Source organism: Oncorhynchus mykiss, chromosome 21, assembly GCF_013265735.2.
Source record: "Oncorhynchus mykiss isolate Arlee chromosome 21, USDA_OmykA_1.1, whole genome shotgun sequence".
Lineage (NCBI taxonomy): Eukaryota > Metazoa > Chordata > Actinopteri > Salmoniformes > Salmonidae > Oncorhynchus > Oncorhynchus mykiss.
In genome coordinates this window covers 42,870,008-42,890,897 of record NC_048585.1, presented here as the reverse complement: position 1 = coordinate 42,890,897, position 20,890 = coordinate 42,870,008, and the positions used below count along the sequence as shown (strand labels likewise).

Below are 20,890 nucleotides of genomic sequence, written 5' to 3'. Positions count from 1 at the left end.
TGTGCTCCAAGATTATTCTCTTCTTTTCCTTCCCCAGTTCCATTACTGTAAGTCTTTGTGTTTCTCTGCTTCATGTAGTTGAAGTCAATGCAGTCCGTTTGATGTGACTGTCAAAAAAATGTCTTCTCAGTTAGGGCATGGAATTTTCCCTGACTATGTGACCTGACCACGAAAAATGACTTGCTTCACTCATAGTTTTTCTCATCTTCTGTCTCATCTTCTCTCTCTCTCTCTCTCTCTCTCTCTCTCTCTCTCTCTCTCTCTCTCTCTCTCTCATATATATATGAATATATATATATATATATATGCACACAAAAGTTCAAAAGTTTGTGGTCACTTAGAAATGTCCTTGTTTTTGAAAGAAAAGCACACAAACAGCTGAAAACTGTTGTACTGATTAAAGAAGCAATTACAACTGGCCTTCTTTAGACTAGTTGAGAGTCTGGAGCATCAGCATTTGTGGGTTCGATTACAAGCTCAAAGAACTTTCTTCTGAAACTCGTCAGTCTATTCTTGTTCTGAGAAAGGAAGGCCATTCCATGCGAGAAATTGCCAAGAAACTGCAGATCTCGTACAAGCTGTATACTACTCCCTTCACAGAACAGCGCAAACGGACTCTAACCAAAATAGAGAGAGACAGCCCAACATTACTTTAAGACATGAAGTTCAGTCAATATGGAACATTTCAAGAACTTTCAAGAAAGTTTCTTCAAGTGCAGTCGCAAAAGCTGGCTCTCATGAGGACCGCCACAGGAAAGGAAGAACCAGAGTTACCTCTGCTACAGAGGATAAGTTCATTAGAGTTAACTGCACCTCAGAAACTGCAGCCCAAATAAATGCTTCACAGAGTTCAAGTATCAGACAAATATCAACGTCAACTGTTCAGAGGAGACTGTGTGAATCAGGCCTTCATGAAATAATTTATGCAAAGAAACCACTACTAAAGGACGCCAATAAGAAGAAGACACTTGCTTGGGCCAAGAAACACAAGCAATTGACATTAGACTGGTGGAAATCGGTCCTATAATCTGTTCAGTGGAAATCTGGTATATCAAATATGAAGTATATTTTGGTTTGAAACACTTTTCAGTCACTACATGTGTTATTTCATAGTTTTGATGTCTTCCGTATTATTCTATAATGTAGAAAATAGTATAGTAGAAAGTAAAGAAAAACCATTGCATGAGTAAGTGTGTCCAAACTTTTGACTGGTACTGTACTGTATATCTCTCTCTCGCCTCAGAGGTGCGTTGTCCCCCCATGGTGACTTTGAGGAACGTCCTGCTGTCGCCCCCTGCCTGTGGACAGAGGAAAGTGAAGCCTGGCACCTTGTGCCGCCTTGCCTGTCGCCACGGTTACCGTCTCCAGGGAGACCTGGAGGCACGCTGTCTCTCCTCCGGGGACTGGAGCGCTAACGTCCATAAAGCCACCTGCACAGGTAAAATAAAATGTAGGATACTGTGTGTGTGTGTGTGTGTGTGTGTGTGTGTGTGTGTGTGTGTGTGTGTGTGTGTGTGTGTGTGTGTGTGTGTGTGTGTGTGTGTGTGTGTGTGTGTGTGTGTGTGTGTGTGTGTGTGTGTGTGTGTGTGTGAGTGTGCTCGTGAGACAGTTTTCCATTCACCCCTTCTGCACCTTCCGTGCATTTCTTTCCATGTGAACCTTCTGCTGACTGCTTTAGTAGTCCCTAATACAGAGGAGGACCAATCCCTGTGTTTGAGGGTTGGGGGAACAACGCTGTAATTGTATACAGCTTCTCCAGATGCTTTGCAGGTGAAAGAGGTGGCTGTAGAAAGAGTACTGTTTCTGGCTTTATATCCATACACTCATCCACACACATGCACGCATGGACACACACGCATGCACACACACGCGCCCGCGCCAGCACACATGCTCACACACACACACGCATCCCTCATGGCCTCCAATAGAAAGCAGGCTGATTAAGGCTGTGCCATTAAAAAGTGGAAGTTACGTCGTAAAGATAAAAGGAGTGGAGAGAGGGATGGGGAATGTCATTGAGATCCATAGGATGGCTGAGGCCAAGGTGGGTCTCCTCTGGTTCTCTTCTCACTGGCACATCTGCTCTTCTCATCCCTCTCTTTTTAATAGGGAGGGAGAGAGGGAGGGAAGGAGGGAGGGAGGGGGGGGAGGGAGGGAGAGAGAGAGAGAGAGAGAGAGAGAGAGAGAGGAAAATATTAAGAATAAGAGAGAAGAGAAGAGAGAAGTGAGAAGAGAAGAGGAGAGAAGAGAAGGGGTAGAGAGAAAAGAAGATTAGAGAGAAGAGTAGAGAGAAGTGAAGAGTAGAGCAAAAAGAGAAGAGAGAAAAGAAGAGATGAGAGAAGAGACGAGTAGAGAGAAGAAGATTAGAGAGAAAATAGGATTAGAGAAGAGAGGGGTTAGAGAGAAAAGAAGAGAAGAGTAGAGAGGACAAAAGATTAGAGAAGAGAGAAGAGATGGGTAGAGAAGAAAAATGAAGAGAGTAGAGAAGAGAGAAGAGTTAGGTAGAGAAGAGAATAGAGAAGAGTATAGAGCTGACCTGGTTCCAGCCTCTCTCATAATACCTATTACACAAACAGTAAAATATTTCCCTTCCAATAAAGGGAAAACCCTGGCAGATCTGATCAGACGGCTGTGTGTAAGTTTAATAGAGACGGATACTTCACTAGATGGGTCATGTCCAGCTGTGAACTTCCACACAACATGTAGTCCAGCCCTGTTCTCAATGACCTACCTGGCTTAGTAAAGGTTAGAGGGAATCAGGTGTTAGATGTGTTAGACACAACTAGCTGTGTGGAACTGGTGCTCAGTACAAAGGGTTAGCTTTGCGCTAGTAGTTGTATGGACAGTTTGTTAGAGGTACATCTTGCAGTATTCCTGGACATGTACTTCGTATATCCTAGAGGGTTAATGTTGATTTAAGGGATGGAACAGAGATAGCGACAGCTGTAATGGACTTATATGGCTATGAGGTGATGTCGATAATAAAGATGGACATATAATTGGCTATGAAGTCGATGTGTTAGACTACAGCACAATGAATTAAAAACAGAGGGGGCTCTGACGTGCTGTGTTAGAGAGATCAGAGGTTATATGTGACATCACAGTGATAACAAGTAGCAGGGCCACATATGACGATGTGTGATGTAGAAGTCTGCATCCCCAATGGCACCCTACTCCCTACACAGTGCACTACCCCCTCAAAAGGAGTGCACTATGTAGGGGATTCGGTACCATTTGGGATGAAGCCAAAGTCTCTTCCTCGGTTTGTTGCTTTAGTTCATATCCCTCTTGTAAGTGTACCCACTGGGCACAGACGTCAGTTCAACGTTTGGTTGAGTTTTCAACAAAAGTGAATTCAACGTGGAATCAACAGAACATTTCACCATGTCATTGGATTTAGGTTCAAAGTTGGATGAAAACAATACAAAATGCCTGTAAGTTGATGACTTTTTTCAAGTCAAATCAGTTTCCCATGTTGAGTCAACGCCATCACAGATTTTTTTTTGTTTTTGATTACGTGGAAACAGCGTTGATTCAACCAGTTTTTACCCACTGGGTATTGTTCTTAGAAGAGTTGGAGTTAATTCCATCTTATTGAATGACAATAATGTGGAGTGCCCTCATGTCAAGTCCCATCATGTCAAGTTAAACAGACTGGAATTGAAACAGAATCAAATTGATTTAGGATTTTACAGAGATTTATCGTTGTTGTTTATTTTCTCACCCTCTTTATCCATCCTCTCCATCCACTCGAATACTTCAGACTGTCATTTATTTGTTGTTTATTTTCTCAACCTCTCCATCTCTGCCTTTCATCTGTGGTTTTGTTTTCTCACTCCATCCAGACTCAGAGCCCCCTTGGGTCCAGTGCCCCAAAGACGTGGTGGCAGAGACGGACGAGAGGCGTGGCACTGCCAACATCAGCTGGAACGTGCCTGCTGCTACTGACAACTCTGGGCAGGAGGTGAGGAGAGGCCTGTCTCTTTACTCCTCCAGGGGATGCTAGTGTTTGCTTACGTAACTGACCTGAGGCAAAAGGTTGCCACGAGCAGCACCGCTGATGTTGAAAAGAGCGAGATGCAAGACTTCTCTCTCACACGGTCACACACTGTGTCTGTGCATGGGTTTGCTTCACACTTTATTTAACCAGGTAGGCAAGTTGAGAACAAGTTCTCAATTACAATTGCGACCTGGCCAAGATAAAGCAAAGCAGTTCGACACATACAGCAGCACAGAGTTAGACATGGCGTTAAACAAACATACAGTCAATAATACAGTAGAAAAATAAGTATATATACGATGTGAGCAAATGAGGTGAGATAAGGGGGGTAAAGGCAAAAAAAGGCGAAGTAAATACAATATAGCAAGTAAAACACTGGAATGGTATATTTGCAATGGGAGAATGTACAAAGGAGCTAAATAAATAAATAAATACAGTAGGGGAAGAGGTAGTTGTTTGGGCTAAATTATAGATGGGCTATTTACAGGTGCAGTAATCTGTGAGCTGCTCTGACAACTGGTGCTTAAAGCTAGTGAGGGAGATAAGTGTTTCCAGTTTCAGAGATTTTTGTAGTTCGTTCCAGTCATTGGCAGCAGAGAACTGGAAGGAGAGGCGGCCAAAGGAAGAAGGTCATAGTGGTGGGTAGTATATGGGGCTTTGGTGACAAAACGGATGGCACTGTGATAGACTGCATCCAATTTATTGAGTAGGGTATTGGACGCTATTTTGTAAATGACATCCCTTAAGTCGAGGATCGGTAGGATGGTCAGCTTTACGAGGGTATGTTTGGCAGCATGAGTGAAGGATGCTTTGTTGCGAAATAGGAAGCCAATTCTAGATTTAACTTTGGATTGGAGATGTTTGATGTGAGTCTGGAAGGAGAGTTTACAGTCTAACCAGACACCTAGGTATTTGTAGTTGTCCACATATTCTAAGTCAGAACCGTTCAGAGTAGTGATGCTGGACGGGCGGGCAGGTGCAGGCTGCGATCGGTTAAAGAGCATGCATTTAGTTTTACTTGCCTTTAAGAGCAGTTGGAGGCCACGGAAGGAGAGTTGTATGGCATTGAAGCTCATCTGGAGGGTTGTTAACACAGTGTCCAAAGAAGGGCCAGAAGTATACAGAATGCTGATGTCTGCGTAGAGGTGGATCAGAGACTCACCAGCAGCAAGAGCGACATCATTGATGTAAACAGAGAAGAGCGTTGGCCCAAGAATTGAACCCTGTGGCACCCCAATAGAGACTGCCAGAGGCCCGGACAACAGGTCCTCCGATTTGACACACTGAACTCTAGTAGAGAAGTAGTTGGTGAACCAGGTGAGGCAATCATTTGAGAAACCAAGGCTATCGAGTCTGCCGGTGAGGATGTGATGATTGACAGACTCGAAAGCCTTGGCCAGGTCAATGAATATGGCTGCACAGTATTGTTTCTTATCGATGGCGGTTAAGATATTGTTTAGGACCTTGAATGGTAACGGTGTTCTATTGACCACTGACCCCTAATTACCGCCAAACAAATACAATGCTTTTTCTCTGTAAACAAATTAACAGACTTTCAGCATGCTTGTACAGAACGGCATTCAACGTGTACTGCACTGACACAAATGACTGATGATTGGTTGAAATAAATTGATAATAAGAAGATTGTGGGAACTGTACTGTTATATTTCAGTGCAGCCTTTGATATCATTGATCATAACCTGTTGTTGAGAAGAATGATGTGTTATGGCTTTTGAATCTCTGCCAAATCGTAGATTCAGAGCTATCTATCTAAAATAACTTAGAGGGTTTTCTTTAATGGAAGGTTCTCTAATGTCAAACATGGTGACATCAAATGTGGTGTACCGCAGGGCAGCTCTCTAGGCCCTCTACTCTTTCATTTTTATCAATGACCTGCCACTGGCATTAAACAAAGCATGTGTGTCTATAAATGCTGATGATTCAGCTATCTCCTCATCAGCAACCACAGCTAATGAAGTCACTGAAACCCTTAACAAAGAGTTGCAGTCTGTTTTGGAATGGGTGGCCAGTAATAAACTGGTCCTGAACATCTATTAAACTAAGAGCATTGTATTTGGTACAAATCATTCCCTAAGTTCTAGACCTGACTCTGGTAATAAATGGTGTGGCTGTTGAACAAGTTGAAGAGACTCAATGACTTGGTGTTACTTTAGACTGTAAACTGTCATGGTCAAAACATATAGATTCAATGGTTGTAAAGATGGGGAGAGGTCTGTCCGTAATAAAGAGATGCTCAGCTTTTTTGACAGAACACTCCATAAAGCAAGTCCTGCATGCTCTAGCTTTATCTTATCTTGATTATTTCCGGTCATATGGTCAAGTGATGCAAAGAAAGGCCTAGTTAAGCTGCAGCAGAAGCAGAAGGGAGCGACACGTCTTGCTCTTCATTGTAATCAGAGGGTTTATATTAATACTATGCATGCCAGTCTCTCTTGGCTAAGAGTTAAGGAAAGACTGCCTGCCTCACTTCTTGTTTTTATAAGAAACATTAATGTGTTGGAAATTCTAAATTGTTTGCATGGTCAGCTTACACACAGCACTGACACACACACTTACTCCACCAGGCATGCCACCAGGGGTCTTTTCACAGAACAAATTCAAGGAAAGATATAGTATTATACAGAACCATCTTATATAAAGAAAGCGACCAGCAAACCTGGCTTCAAAAAACAAATAAAGCAACACCTCACGGCACAACTCCTCTCCCGCATGTAACCTACTTGTTGTGTATATGTACTGGCATGTACAGTATCAGTCAAAAGAGTGTGCAAAGCTGTCATCAAGAATCTAAAATCTAAAATATGTTTTGATTTGTTTCACACTTTTTTGGTTACTACATGATTCCATATGTGTACTTTCATAGTTTTGATGTCTTCACTATTATTCTACAATGTAGAAAATGGTAAAAATAAAGAAAAACCCTTGAATGAGTAGGTGTGTCCAGACTTTTGACTGGTACTGTATGTGTAACTGATAGACGCACACACACACACACACTCAATGTTAATGTTTTTAAATCTATGTCAATTGTAAAGTCCTTTGTCTGTAATGTCTTTTTAGTTTTGTGTCAGACCCCATTAGGACTAGCTGTCGCCATTGGTGTCGGCTAATGGGGATCCTAATAAATTAAATCAAAAATCAAATACCTCCGACCTCTGCCCTCTAGGTCCTGGTCCAGGTGAAACCTGTGTACACCCCTCCCCAGCTGTTCCCTATAGGAGAGGAGAGGATCACCTATGCAGCTACAGACCGTGCCGGGAACCAGGCTAACTGTACCTTCACTGTCACTGTCATTGGTGAGGTCAGATCACAACCAAAAATCAACCACATCACAACCACATCACATCCACCTCATAACCACATCACACCCAACCATCAGATCACAAACACATATCACAACCATATATTAGAACCACATCCCAATCATAAAACAACTCAACAAAACAAAACCAATGTGAAACAAGTAGTTGAGATTGTGGCCCTGATTTTTCCTGACCACACGACCTGACCCAGGAAAAGGAAAAACTCCAGGCCCTAGTTATACTGTAGCTTTTAATTAGCGGCCAGAGTTTTTCCTGATCAGGTTACGTTTTCAGGAAATACTTGTGGTAGTTCCTATTTCCAATGACTCAGTTGGTACTTGAAACTCCGGAGTTGCGGGTTCGATTCCCTCGTGGGCCCGCACATAACGTATTAAACACGCGTCTACTGTAAGTCACTTTGGGTAAAAGCGTCTGGCTAAATGACTCGTCTACACAGTAGTCACAGGTGCCAAGCAAACTCAAGTGCACAACGTGTGAAAAATAAGGGTGTCCAGTGTCACACACTTGATACCCTCAGAACTCAAGGGGGAAAAGCACTGCGGTAAGCCGTAAACATTTCCATGTGCTATTATGAAGAAACGCAGTGTTTTTTTTTTATTACACACACATGCTTAACTGGTGCCCTTGAAAACAGCGCATACCACTAAGACTATATAACGTAGCATACTTTAACATAGGGTTACATTGTATTGTTATCCGATTTTAGGAATGTTACTACTGCTAATATGTTAGTAGTTCTAATTTAACGTAGCTACAGTGCTAAACACTCAATCAAAATCCAACATTCAGGTGGACATGAAATGTCCTTCTTTACCTCTTCTAAATGTGTTGTGCATACTTGGTTGTCATGGTCAAACTTTGTTCCCTCCCTGACAACGGTGATGGTGTTCCTTCCTAGATACGGAGCCCCCTGTGATTGACAGGTGCAGGTCGCCTCCCACTTTCCAGGCCACAGACATGCAGACGGCCGTCGTTTGGGAGGTGCCGCAGTTTTCCGACAACTCAGGTATGCGGTATCCCAGACTGCACCTCTTCCGCTCCCTCTCTCTCTTTCTCTCTTTCTCGGTTTCTCTCTCTCTCTCTCTCTCTCTCTCTCGCTCTCTCACTCCAGAGGGGACTAATGGTTAAACAGGGTCTTTTCCGTCAGGTGATTCGAAAAAGGAGACAGAGAGACGGTGGGAAATAATGTGTGTGTGTGTGTGTCTGAGTATGTGCATATGTGTGTGTGTGCGTGTGTGTGTGTGTGTGTGTGTGTGTGTGACAATAGAATGGTGGGAACCAGACAGACAGACAAGGGTGTGGTACAGACAGTATGTTAATGTCATTGCCATGCTATTAAAGAGGGGTGCTGGTTCAATTCACTTCAGACATCTGAGAGATACAGGTACACTACATAGCCAAAAGTATGTGGACACCCCTTCAAATGAGTGGATTTGGCTATTTCAGCCACACCCGTTGCTGACAGGTGTAGAAATTGAGCGCACAGCCATTCAATCATAGACAAACATTGGCAGTAGAATGGCCCGTACTGAAGAGCTCAGTGACTTTCAACGTGGCACTGTCCTAGGATGCCACCGTTCCAACAAGTCAGTCGTGAAATGTATTCCCTGCTAGAGCTGCCCCGGTCAACTGTAAGTGCTGTTATTGTGAAGTGGAAACATCTAGGAGTAACAACGGCTCAGCTGCGAAGTGATAGGCCACACAAGCTCACAGAACGGGACTGCCGAGGGCTGAAGCACAACGCACGTAAAAAAATGTCTGTCCTCGGTTGCAACACTCAGCACAAGAACTGTTCGTCGGGAGCTTCATGAAATGGGTTTCCATGGCCAGCAGCCGCACACAAGCCTAAGGTCACCATGCGCAATGCCAATCGTCAGCTGGAGTGGTGTAAATTTGCCGCCATTGGAGTAATGGAAATAGGTTCTGCGTAGCGATGAATCACACATCACCATCTGGCAATCCAATGGACGAATCTGGGTTTGGCGGATGCTACCTGCCCCAATGCATAGTGCCAACTGTAAAGTTTGGTGGAGGGGGAATGATGGTCTGGGGCTGTTTTTCATGGTTCGGGTTAGGCCCCTTAGTTTCAATGAAGGGAAATCTTAACGCTGCATTATACAATGGCATTCTAGATGATTCTGTGTTCCAACTTTGTGGCAACAGTTTGGGGAAGGCCCTTTCGTGTTTCAGTATGACAATGCCCCCGTGCACAAAGCGAGGTCCACACAGAAATAGATACACACACACACACGTGTGCGTACACACCTAGCGTAGACACGTAGTATATACACGCATGAACGCACACACATACTCAGACTTATACTCAGACACATACAGTACCCACACACACACTAACCTTCCTGCCAAGGTCCACACATGATATGCCTTAAACAAACAGAAGTAACCACATGGTGGTTTTCAGCTGAGGTGGCGCGACGACGTCACTGCGACGTTGATCCAACGTCAGCATGTTTTGTTTTTCCATCAGGCCCACGCCCTGATTCCCAACACTCCCCCAGCCCCCCGCTTCACACACACACACGTGTCCCTGGTGCTGCCTGGGTTCTATTTAATTAGAGACTGGCTGGCTGGGGAGACACGGCCAGGACACCACTCAGCCAGACTTGTCAGCCTGGCAGGAATGAGAATGTCTCTCTTCTCTACTGTGTGTGTGTGTGTGTGTGTGTGTGTGTGTGTGTGTGTGTGTGTGTGTGTGTGTGTGTGTGTGTGTGTGTGTGTGTGTGTGTGTGACACATTTTATGCATTATAGTTCAGATAAATACACCAAATATTGTTGTTGTGGGGGAGGCCAGGGGGAGGTGCTCATTTTGGAAGTGGGCTGCTCATTGGACGTCCACATGGAGCAGGCCTTTGCCGCGAAGCTGCTTAAATACCAGCCCCTCGGGGCACGCTCGGACAGCCTCAGGTGGAGGTGCAAGCTGGTGGGGCTGATATTTGGTAGTCTCGGCCACGTACGCAGGCTTGCAGTGCGTGGCCTCCAGATTGCGGGCCTGACAACAACTAGGGCAAAGCAATTGGCTAGGTACTGCTCTGTTTCAGCAGTCATGGGCAGCCTAGCTGTTTGGGGAAGGAGGTGCTCTCTGTACCCTCGAGTGCGATGCACTTGAAATGTTTGGATGCCTTTTTTGTACATTTGATTGGTGGATTCAAATAAAGTGTTTAAAGTGGTGTGTGTGTCCGTGGGAGAGGAATATGATAGGTCAGCTTGTGGAGATCCCTCTTCTCTCTCTCTCTCTCTCTCACTCTCTCTCTCTCTCTCTCTCCCTCTCTCTTTATCCCTCTCCCTCTTTCCAACTCTCTCTCTTCTCTTTATCTCGCCAACCTATCCATCCCTCCAGCTGGTAGCAATTACCCCCAGACTGCCCAGATGATGATTATTATTCTGGTGCCATGTGATGCCCAGAGAGACACCAGCCAGACGTTTTCGTGTGTCAACATGCCCTGCTTTATTATAACTTATATGGTTTACCAGGACTAGACTGACTCATTTGGAGTAGAGTGACGTTGCCTCTAGACGTTGATCTTGGGTCAGTATGACATTTTCCTCACTGATGGTTAAGGTTATGATTGGGGGGAAGCTGATCCTAGATCTGTACTTAGGGGAAACTTCATCCCACAGTTACTCCTTCTGCTATGTATACACTAACTGGCAACCCAACACTGCTCTCTGATGGCCTATTCCAGAAGTGCAATACACTTTTGGGGAAATATACTGTATAGACCTTGAACACTGCTAATCAGTAACTCAGAATAATGATCATAATTTTGGTCTTGATTGTGGGAAGGTTGCATTCAACCAAGAAAATGATAAGAAATGATAAGAAAGTACACTGTTTGTAGCAGTTGAAACGATAACAAATAAATATCCCCGCCCCTGTTTTGTTCAAAACCTTGGGGATGGCGCTGGAGAAATGAAACCCCTCTCAAATTCATACAGTAGACAGAGCGATGGATGCAAGGATCGACCATCCATGATATCAAAATTAGAGTTTTAACCATGTTTAGAGTCTATATAGTGTTTGTTTACATTTACTTTGTTTACAAAAGAGTACAAAAGCGTATATTTTGGGTTCTGATGGGGTACGAAAGTTGAACTAAGCTCATGAGGCATTTATACATTCATCCAAAGATGTATGTAGCAACTGGCACATAGACAGGTCTGTAATATAATTTGGGCTTCTGTACAGTATGTAAGTGTTGGTTATTGTTGTTGTTGTGTTGTGTACCATTCCCAGGTGGGCGTCTGAGTGTGTCCACCACCCACACACCCGGCTCTCTCTTCTCTGTGGGAGAGACGGTGGTGAGCTACACAGCTGCCGACCAGGCAGGCAACAATCGCACCTGTGACCTCACCATCACTGTACAAGGTAACAGGAAGTAGAGTTTACTAGAGTTCACTGGATTACTGTATTCTGTATCTTTGCTGTATTCTGGGCTTCTTGAGGGAATTAAAGGGATATTTAAATAATCATGTTTTTATGTCACATTAATTTTGTTACACAATGTTTAATTTGGAGATTAGGGATAGATCTCAAATCACTTGTTTGGTACTGTACTGCTCCTTTGCTATCCACAGTTCTTCCTTACTTCTTATTGTACCACATTACTCATCAATGTAGAGACAGGGTGCCCATGCAACAAATAGAAGTTCATTCTTGCTTTAAAAAATATATATATATATAATTAAGCCAGCCCCATAACTATCCTACCCATAAAACCATGTGTGTCTTTCTTATGTCCCAGGGTCTACTTGTGAGCAACCATTTGCGCCAGTGAATGGGGGGTTCGCCTGTTCTGATGAAGAGGACGGGGTCAACTGTACTCTGTACTGTAACGATGGATACAGCTTCACACGGCAGACTGTCCACAGCTACTTCTGTGCCAACAACGGAGTGTGGGAGCCGCCACACTCGCCCGATAGACCCGACTGCTCCTGTGAGTGACCTTAGTCATAGGTGCATCCCAAATGGAACCCTATTCACTATATACAGCAGTGTACAACTTTGGACTCTGGTCTTTGGGCTCTTGTCTATGGTCTTTGGGCTTTGGTCTTTGGGCTCTGGTCTTTGGGCTCTGGTCTTTGGGCTCTGGTCTTTGGGCTCTGGTCTTTGGGCTCTGGTCTTTGGGCTCTGGTCTTCGGGCTTTGGTCTTTGGGCTCTGGTCTTTGGGCTCTTGTCTCTGGTCTTTGGGCTCTTGTCTCTGGTCTTTGGGCTCTTGTCTCTGGTCTTTGGGCTCTGGTCTTTGGGCTCTTGTCTCTGGTCTTTGGGCTCTGGTCTTTGGGCTCTGGTCTTTGGGCTCTTGTCTCTGGTCTTTGGGCTCTGGTCTTTGGGCTATTGTCTCTGGTCTTTGGGCTCTGGTCTTTGGGCTCTTGTCTCTGGTCTTTGGGCTATTGTCTCTGGTCTTTGGGCTCTTGTCTCTGGTCTTTGGGCTCTGGTCTTTGGGCTCTTGTCTCTGGTCTTTGGGCTCTTGTCTCTTGTCTCTGGTCTTTGGGCTCTGGTCTTTGGGCTCTGGTCTTTGGGCTCTGGTCTTTGGGCTCTGGTCTTTGGGCTCTGGTCTTTGAGTTCTGGGTATGGGTATGGCTTCCATTTGGGATACAGAGATTTCATCCATTTTCTTTTTATATTTTGTCCCATCTTCTCTTTTCTCCTCTTATGTTACAGTTACAGTATTATGTGTGCATACAGACTACACATGATTGAAATTCTGACTGTGTGTGTGCGTGTGTGTGTGTGTGTGTGCATGTGTGTGTGTGTGTGTGTGCGTGCGCGTGTCCTGTCCGTACTCTCAGTGAACCGTATTGCCAACCACGGCTTCAAGCCCTTTGAGATGCTGTTCGAAGCCTCTCGCTGTGATGACCTGGATCTGGTCAAGTCCTTCACTGGGGAGTTCAACACTAAACTAGGAGACATGGTGAGAACACAGGAGTACACACACACACACACACGCACGCACGCACGCACGCACACACACGCACACACGCACACACGCACACACACACACACACGCACACACGCACACACACACACACGCACACACGCACACACACACACGCGCGCACACGCACACACGCACACGCACACACGCACACACGTGCGCGCGCACTCGCACACGCACACGCGCACACGCGCACACACGCACACACGCACACACACACACACACACACTGTATATGTTTCATTTCTCTCGCAATTGTATCCATAGCTCCCGACCATCTGCAGTCGCGATGATGTTGCCTGCAAGTTAGAGGTGAAATCCCAAGGCCACTGTCTGGAGTACAACTACGACTATGAAAATGGATTCGCCATCGGTAAGACCTTCATATGCTTTTGGACCAGGAGTTTTCCCTGACCACCTAACCATGTGATCATGTGACCTTGTTATAGGCTTCTTCCCTGGTTAGATCTGTAAAAAGGAATTATCCCACCTATAAGAATGTACTGTACAAGCAGTAGGGCCTTGAGATGTATGTACAGTATTTCCTAACCATTGCTCTTCATAACCCCCTCTCCCTTCCTTCTCCTCTCCTCTCCCTCCCCTCTCCCGCCCCTCTCCATCTCACTCTCCTTCCTTCTCCCTCCCCTTCCCTCTCCTATCCCTCCCCTCACCCGCATCTCTCCATCTCCCTCTCATTCCTTCTCCTCTCCCTCTCCGTCCCTCTCCTCTCCCTCCCCTCCCCTTCCCTCTCCTCTCCTTCCCCTCTCCCGCCCTCTCCATCTCCCTCTCCTTCCCTCTCCCTCCCCTTCCCTCTCCTCTCCCTCCCCTTCCCTCTCCTCTCCCTCCCCTCTCCCGCCCCTCTCCATCTCCCTCTCCTTCCCTCTCCTCTCCATCCTTCCCCTCTCCTCTCCCTTCCTTCCCCTCTCCTCTCCCTCCCCTTCCCTCTCCTCTCCCTCCCCTCTCCCGACCCTCTCTATCTCCCTCTCCTCTCCCTCCCCTCTCCCGCCCCTTACCTCTCATCTCCCTCCACTTCCCTCTCCTCTCCCTCCCCTCTCCCGCCCCTTCCCTCTCATCTCCCTCCCCTTCCCTCTCCTCTCTCTCCCTTCTCCCGCCAATTCCATCTCATCTCCCTCCCCTTCCCTCTCCTCTCCCTCCCCTTCCCTCTCCTCTCCCTCCCCTTCCCTCTCCTCTCCCTCCCTTCTCCCGCCCCTCTCCATCTCCCTCTCCTTCCCTCTCCCTCCCCTTCCCTCTCCTCTCCCTCCCCTTCCCTCTCCTTTCCCTCCCCTCTCCCGCCCCTCTCCATCTCCCTCTCCTTCCCTCTCCCTCTCCTTCCCTCTCCTCTCCCTCCCCTTCCCTCTTCTCTCCCTCCCCTCTCCCGCCCCTCTCCATCTCCCTCCCCTTCCCTCTCCTCTCCTCTCCCTCCCCTTCCCTCTCCTCTCCCTCCCCTCTCCCGCCCCTCTCTTCTCCCTCCCCATCCCTCTCCTCTCCCTCCCCTTCCCTCTCCTCTCCCTCCCCTCTCCCGCCCCTCTCCATCTCCCTCTCCTTCCCTCTCCTCTCCCTCTCCTTCCCTCTCCTCTCCCTCCCCTTCCCTCTCCTCTCCCTCCCCTCTCCCGCCCCTTTCCATCTCCCTCTCCTTCTCCAAGGCCCAGGAGGATGGAGCAGTAACTTGGGACCCCAGAGCGGTCAGGACTATGCCTACTTCGACTCGGGCTTCGCTACGGACAGCCCACGAACCCCCAAGCAGCAGGGTGGTAGTGCCAGGACGGGAACCTCCCACTACCGCAGCAAAAGGCACCGTAAGATCACCACCAGAGACCACAAGATACAGATATTCTTCAACATCACAGGTAGGCTGGTGGCACGCTCAACATAAACAAAGTTGTGCACTTGAATCTGTTTGTGTTGTTGTTTCGAGTCCCGTCCTTTGAGCTGCGTCCATTCTCCCAGCAAGCATCCCGCAGCCCTCATCCCGGAACGACTCAGTGGAGGTAGCCAATCAGAAGCGCCTGCTGCGGATCCTGGAGCAGCTAACCAATCGCTTGAAGCGGACGCTGGCCAAGCAGCCGCTGTCATCCTATCACGTGTCGTCTGAGATGATCGTGGTGGCTGACCCCAAGTCCCTGGAGAGCAAGAGGGCCTCTCTGTTCTGTCGACCTGGGTCTGTGCTGAAGGGGAGGATGTGTGGTGAGTAGTGGGCCGTGGGATACACACCGTGCAGTATGTCTACGCAGTATGGTCACCAGGTTCACAGTGTACAAATGAACAAATGAATGAATGGATGGATGAATGAATGAAGGTTTGGCCTTACACTGTTCCTTTGTGTTGCTGGATGTCCCAGTCCAGTGTCCGGTAGGGACCTACTAACTATTCTCTGGTTGTGTGTGGTTATATGTGGTAATGTGTTAATATGTGTGGTTATAATGTGTGTTGTTGTGTGTTCTAGTCCAGTGTCCAGTGGGGACCTACTACTCCCTGGAGTACGCAGAGTGTGAGAGTTGCTGGCTGGGTTCCTACCAGGATCAGGAGGGTCAGATGGAGTGTAAGACCTGTCCCGATGGATCATCCACAGCCTACCTCCATGCACGCAACCAGGACGAGTGCAAAGGTAAAACACTATCCTCTGGACAAGGTTAAACACACGGACAAGGTTAAACACACGGACAAGGTTAAACACACGGACAAGGTTAAACACCCGGACAAGGTTAAACACACGGACAAGGTTAAACACACGGACAAGGTTAAACACACGGACAAGGTTAAACACACGGACAAGTTTAAACACACGGACGAGTTTAAACACACGGACAAGGTTAAACACACGGACAAGTTTAAACACACGGACAAGGTTAAACACACGGACAAGTTTAAACACACGGACAAGTTTAAACACACGGACAAGGTTAAACACACGGACAAGTTTAAACACACGGACAAGTTTAAACACACGGACAAGGTTAAACACACGGACAAGGTTAAACACACGGACAAGGTTAAACACACGGACAAGGTTAAACACACGGACAAGGTTAAACACACGGACAAGTTTAAACACACGGACAAGGTTAAACACACGGACAAGGTTAAACACACGGACAATGTTAAACACACGGACAAGGTTAAACACGGACAAGTTTAAACACACGGACAAGGTTAAACACACGGACAAGGTTAAACACACGGACAAGGTACTCAGGTGGACTCATACATTGGTAATACTGTACATAGGGCCATGTGAACTGACCAGGAAAACTCTGGGTCCCGGTAACTAGTTGGATCTGAACCGGAAAACTCCTGGTCCCAGTAACTAGCTGGATCTGACCAGGACAACCCCTGGTCCCAGTGACTAGTTGGATATGACCAGAAAAACTCTGGGCCCTAGTAACTAGTTGGCTCTGCCCAGTAAAACTCTGGGTCCCCGTAACTAGTTTTCTCTGACCAAGAAAACTCCTGGTCCCAGTAACTAGCTGGATCTGACCAGGGAAACTCCTGGTCCTAAAATACTGTATCGTCAACTCTACTCCTCATGAATGTAATAACACCAGGTGGTGTTACTCCTAAATAATATTGAAGGTTATAAACTCAATAAACTCATTATTAGTATATGTTATATTGTATGTGTTTCCATGGGTGTGTTTCAGAGCAGTGCAAGCCTGGAGGTTACTCTGTGAACGGGCTGGAGACGTGCGAGTCGTGCCCGCTGGGGTACTACCAGCCTGGGTTGGGATCCAGAGAGTGTCTGGTCTGTCCGGATGAGACCTCCACCGTCACCAGTGGGGCAAGGGAGATGGCTGAGTGTGGAGGTGAGCGAGAGGGAGGGAGGGAGGGGGAAGGAGGGAAGGAGTAATGTAGGGAGGGAGGATAGAAAGCGAGAGAGGGAGAGGGAAGGAGGGATGTAGGGAGGGAGGGATGTAGGGAGGGATGTAGGGAGGGAGGGAGGGAGGAGAGAGAGAGAGAGAGAGGGAGAGAGAGAGAGAGAGAGAGAGAGAGAGAGAGAGAGAGAGTCAGAGGGGAGAGGAAACACAGACATGACTGCATTTACATTCAGACTGAACTCACCGACCTAGCATAAAAATGTGATTACTGTGCTTACTTCCATACTTTCATTAGTGACACTAGCCCTCCCTCCCTCCCTCTCCCCTTCCAGTTCCATGTTTGGCAGGTCATTTCTCTCGCACAGGGCTGGTCCCCTGCTACCCCTGTCCCAGAGACTACTACCAGCCAGACCACGGCCGCTCCTATTGCCTCTCCTGCCCATTCTACGGCACCACAACAGTCACCGGGGCCACCGCGATACAGCACTGCTCCAGTGAGTTATTGTTACACTACACTGCCTAAGTCTCAAATCCCACAATATTCCCCATATAGTGCACAAAATCACACACTATTCCCTATGTAGTGCACAAAATCACACACTATTCCCTATGCAGTGCACTAAATCACACCCTGTTTCTTATATATGCAGCCAAAAAATGTCCAATAAAGTATGAACTGAACTATAGTGTACTTCATGACACCCTGTTTCCCTATAGCGTTCCCCCATAGGACTACTGACACATGGCTTTGGTCAAAATGACACTGGATGGGTACCAGGGTATAATTTAAGACCATAGACATACATCATTGTTTGAGACTGAGCCACTGAATGGAAAAGGGTTTGCAAAAAGGATCAGGAAAGAATGGAAATGATTTCGTCATGTGACTACTGAATGGAAATAACCGAGGAATTAAAAGCCTTAAGGGTGCGAACAAACGGTGGCTGGTAGATGTGGCCAACCAGACTAAATGAGCTTTGTTAGTGTCTGCCAGTTTGGTGGTGAGTGGAAACTCTCTCTCTCCTTTCTTCTCTGATTCTCTATCTTTCTTTTTTTTTCTCTGTCTCTCTCTCTTTCCTTTTTCTCTCTTTCTTTATTTCTCTCTTTCTCTCTTTCTTTCTTTCTCTCTTTCTTTTTCTCTCTCTCTCTCTCCCCTTCCGCCTTTCCTTCCTCCCTTCCTTTTCCCCCTTCATCCCTCCTTCCCTCCCTCCCCCTCTTCTTTCTCCCCCTCTCACTCCCTCTCCCTCCCTCTCTCCCTCCATCTCTCCATCAGGTTTTGGCTCTAGTTTCCTGCCTAAGGAGGAGAGTGTGACATCAGCCCCAGAGGTGGTGGTTTCACAGGGCTATCAGGCTAGTAGCCAGGTGAGACTGACTGACCCATGTCCTCAAGAGACTCCTTAAGGGGTTTACAGCAGATAGGTTGACTTGACTGCACTATGGTTATGAGTTATGATCTGACCTGAGTTTCAAATACTTGAAATACTTTCTGTGCCTGTTTGGCTGCGTTTTACACAGGCAGTCCAAATCGGATCTTTCTGCCCAATCATTGGCAAGAGATCTGATCAGATTGGTCAAAATGCAGTGGCAGCCTTTGAGCTTGCCTCAATAAACCAACGGAAAGGACCCTAAACTGAAAACCCCACCCACCTGTTGCACTCCAGGCAGACTCAAGCAAATGCTCAAAGTATTTCATATGTTTCTTCAAGTATTTGAACCCAGGTCGGGGTCATGGTTATTGACTATGGAGTGTACGAATACATTTCTCCCCTATTCCTGAAATTCTCCCACTCCATATTCATAAACATGACTCCTAACCACAACACTGTTCCTCTCCCCAGGTCTTCCATGAGTGTTTCTTGAACCCGTGTCAGAACAGGGGGACGTGTGAGGAGGTGGGGGCGGGTTACATCTGCACCTGTCTACCTGGTTTCACAGGTAAACTATACCCCTGGATGCATTCTTCATCTATTCAAACTTCTAGTCGTGTGTAGGCTTTCGGTCCAAAACAACGTTCGTCGGAGCAATACAAAGTTAGGGCCAAAATGCCAGTTGTCTCGTCATAAGGCTGTGAACATGTATTTCTACCTGTAGGGGCGAAGTGTGAGAGTGACATAGACGAGTGTGACTCGGCACCGTGTCAGAATGGGGGTCTGTGTAAGGACGGCATGGGAGACTTCCTCTGCCAGTGCAGACCAGGCTTTGTAGGTATGGGGACATCATGAATGTCTTGTACCCAGTTTCCACTCCCTTCCACTTCATTCCCTTTTCATTTTCTTGTCTCTCCTAGACATTTAGTAGCCTGGGTACCAGTCTATTTTCTGTAGAAACATCAGTCCTATCAGTCCTTGCCAAACGTGACTACGACATAGGACTTGGCTAAAGCAGGAGCAGACTGTCACCTAGGCATTTAGTGCTGGTCATTTGTAACCGACCTGATGACGGACTGTCGTTTCTTTTCGCTAATGTCGTTTCTCTGTCCTAGGTTCTCTGTGTGAGGCGGAGGTGAACGAGTGTAGCTCCTCCCCCTGTTTGAATGAAGGAGTGTGTGTGGACGAGGTCAACCAGTACACCTGCAGCTGTGCTGATGGCTTCACAGGTGGGATCCCTCTACCTCTTTACCAGACCCCTTGGGCACGTCAGTTACCTTCATTCATAATGATCAACGGCCACATTTCATGCAACTACAGCAAAGGCAAAACCAGCAAAACCACATTTGTTTGCAACATCAATGAAAAGCCAGCTACAGTTTATGCAGCAAACGTTCAATGCCGACAATGCAATTAATCGGGATCTCCTGTAGTCATGCAAAAGGCGTTATGATCAACAACATGATCTTCTTCTAGGTTCTCGTTGTGAGCTGGAGATAGACGAGTGTCAGTCCAGCCCGTGTCTGAACGGGGGTGTGTGTGACGACCTGGAGGGGGGGTACTCCTGCACCTGCCTCCCAGGCTACTCGGGGGACCGCTGTGAGGTCAACGTGGACGAGTGTAACAGCGCCCCCTGTCAGAACGGAGGGACATGTCGGGATGCCGTCAACAACTTCAGGTAATAAAAACCCTTTGCGGAAGGAGGTCTACGGACCTTCGGGGCTTCCTGGTTAAATAAAGGTTATATCAAAAATATAATCAAATATGACTGGCTGCTGTCAACCAAGTTGCCAAATCTTACTTCACCTACCAACATACTCATCTGCATGTTGATGTTTTTTTGGATAAACAAATATTTAAATCTAGACAATATGTTGAGCTTTTAATAGTGAAAGATAGTGAAGGCCAGCGTGCAAGGAACAGCAACACGTTTGATGCGCATAATGTATTGTACAGGTATATATGACGTACTGGTCTCTTTCTGTGTCCAGGTGCCAGTGTGTGGAGGGCTACCGGGGCAGGCTGTGTCAGATAGATGTGGATGAGTGTCAAGCTAACCCCTGTATCAACGGGGCCACATGTGTGGACGGACTGGGCTTCTACACCTGCCGCTGCCCTCCTGGGTTCAACGGAACCAGGTGTGAGACAGGTATAGATGCCATGGAGAGAGAGAGAGAGAGAGAGAGAGAGGATGTGGAGGAGTTTGTGTTTATTGCGATTTTACCACAGTCTCAAGGAAGAACATTTATGGAAGTAAAACTTTGGCTGGGTCAGAAATGGCACCCTATTCTTTAGTCTTCATAGTGTACTATGTAGGGAACAGGGTGCTATTTTAGAGGTACACTTTGTGAAACCACTATTTAGTTTCACACAGGGCTATCATAATGAGAGCTTTCCTGTTTTCAGAAAGGA

At 46.8% G+C, this 20,890-nt stretch overlaps 1 protein-coding gene across 2 annotated transcripts in view; it reads left to right on the top strand.

Moving 5' to 3' along the window:
• Positions 1-20,890, top strand: part of LOC110500478 (sushi, von Willebrand factor type A, EGF and pentraxin domain-containing protein 1) — a 130,114-nt gene that overhangs the window by 74,019 nt on the left and 35,205 nt on the right. For both annotated transcript variants that reach the window (XM_036957868.1, XM_036957867.1), the window contains exons 7-25: positions 1,244-1,438; positions 3,846-3,964; positions 7,188-7,317; positions 8,243-8,350; positions 11,601-11,732; positions 12,109-12,300; positions 13,154-13,275; positions 13,567-13,672; positions 14,943-15,146; positions 15,247-15,483; positions 15,743-15,904; positions 16,938-17,099; positions 17,444-17,605; positions 18,385-18,473; positions 18,950-19,046; positions 19,203-19,316; positions 19,594-19,707; positions 19,955-20,156; positions 20,470-20,627. In XM_036957868.1, the coding sequence (XP_036813763.1) occupies positions 1,244-1,438; positions 3,846-3,964; positions 7,188-7,317; positions 8,243-8,350; positions 11,601-11,732; positions 12,109-12,300; positions 13,154-13,275; positions 13,567-13,672; positions 14,943-15,146; positions 15,247-15,483; positions 15,743-15,904; positions 16,938-17,099; positions 17,444-17,605; positions 18,385-18,473; positions 18,950-19,046; positions 19,203-19,316; positions 19,594-19,707; positions 19,955-20,156; positions 20,470-20,627 (2,805 nt within the window). The remainder of the gene's footprint in view (positions 1-1,243; positions 1,439-3,845; positions 3,965-7,187; positions 7,318-8,242; positions 8,351-11,600; positions 11,733-12,108; positions 12,301-13,153; positions 13,276-13,566; positions 13,673-14,942; positions 15,147-15,246; positions 15,484-15,742; positions 15,905-16,937; positions 17,100-17,443; positions 17,606-18,384; positions 18,474-18,949; positions 19,047-19,202; positions 19,317-19,593; positions 19,708-19,954; positions 20,157-20,469; positions 20,628-20,890) is intronic.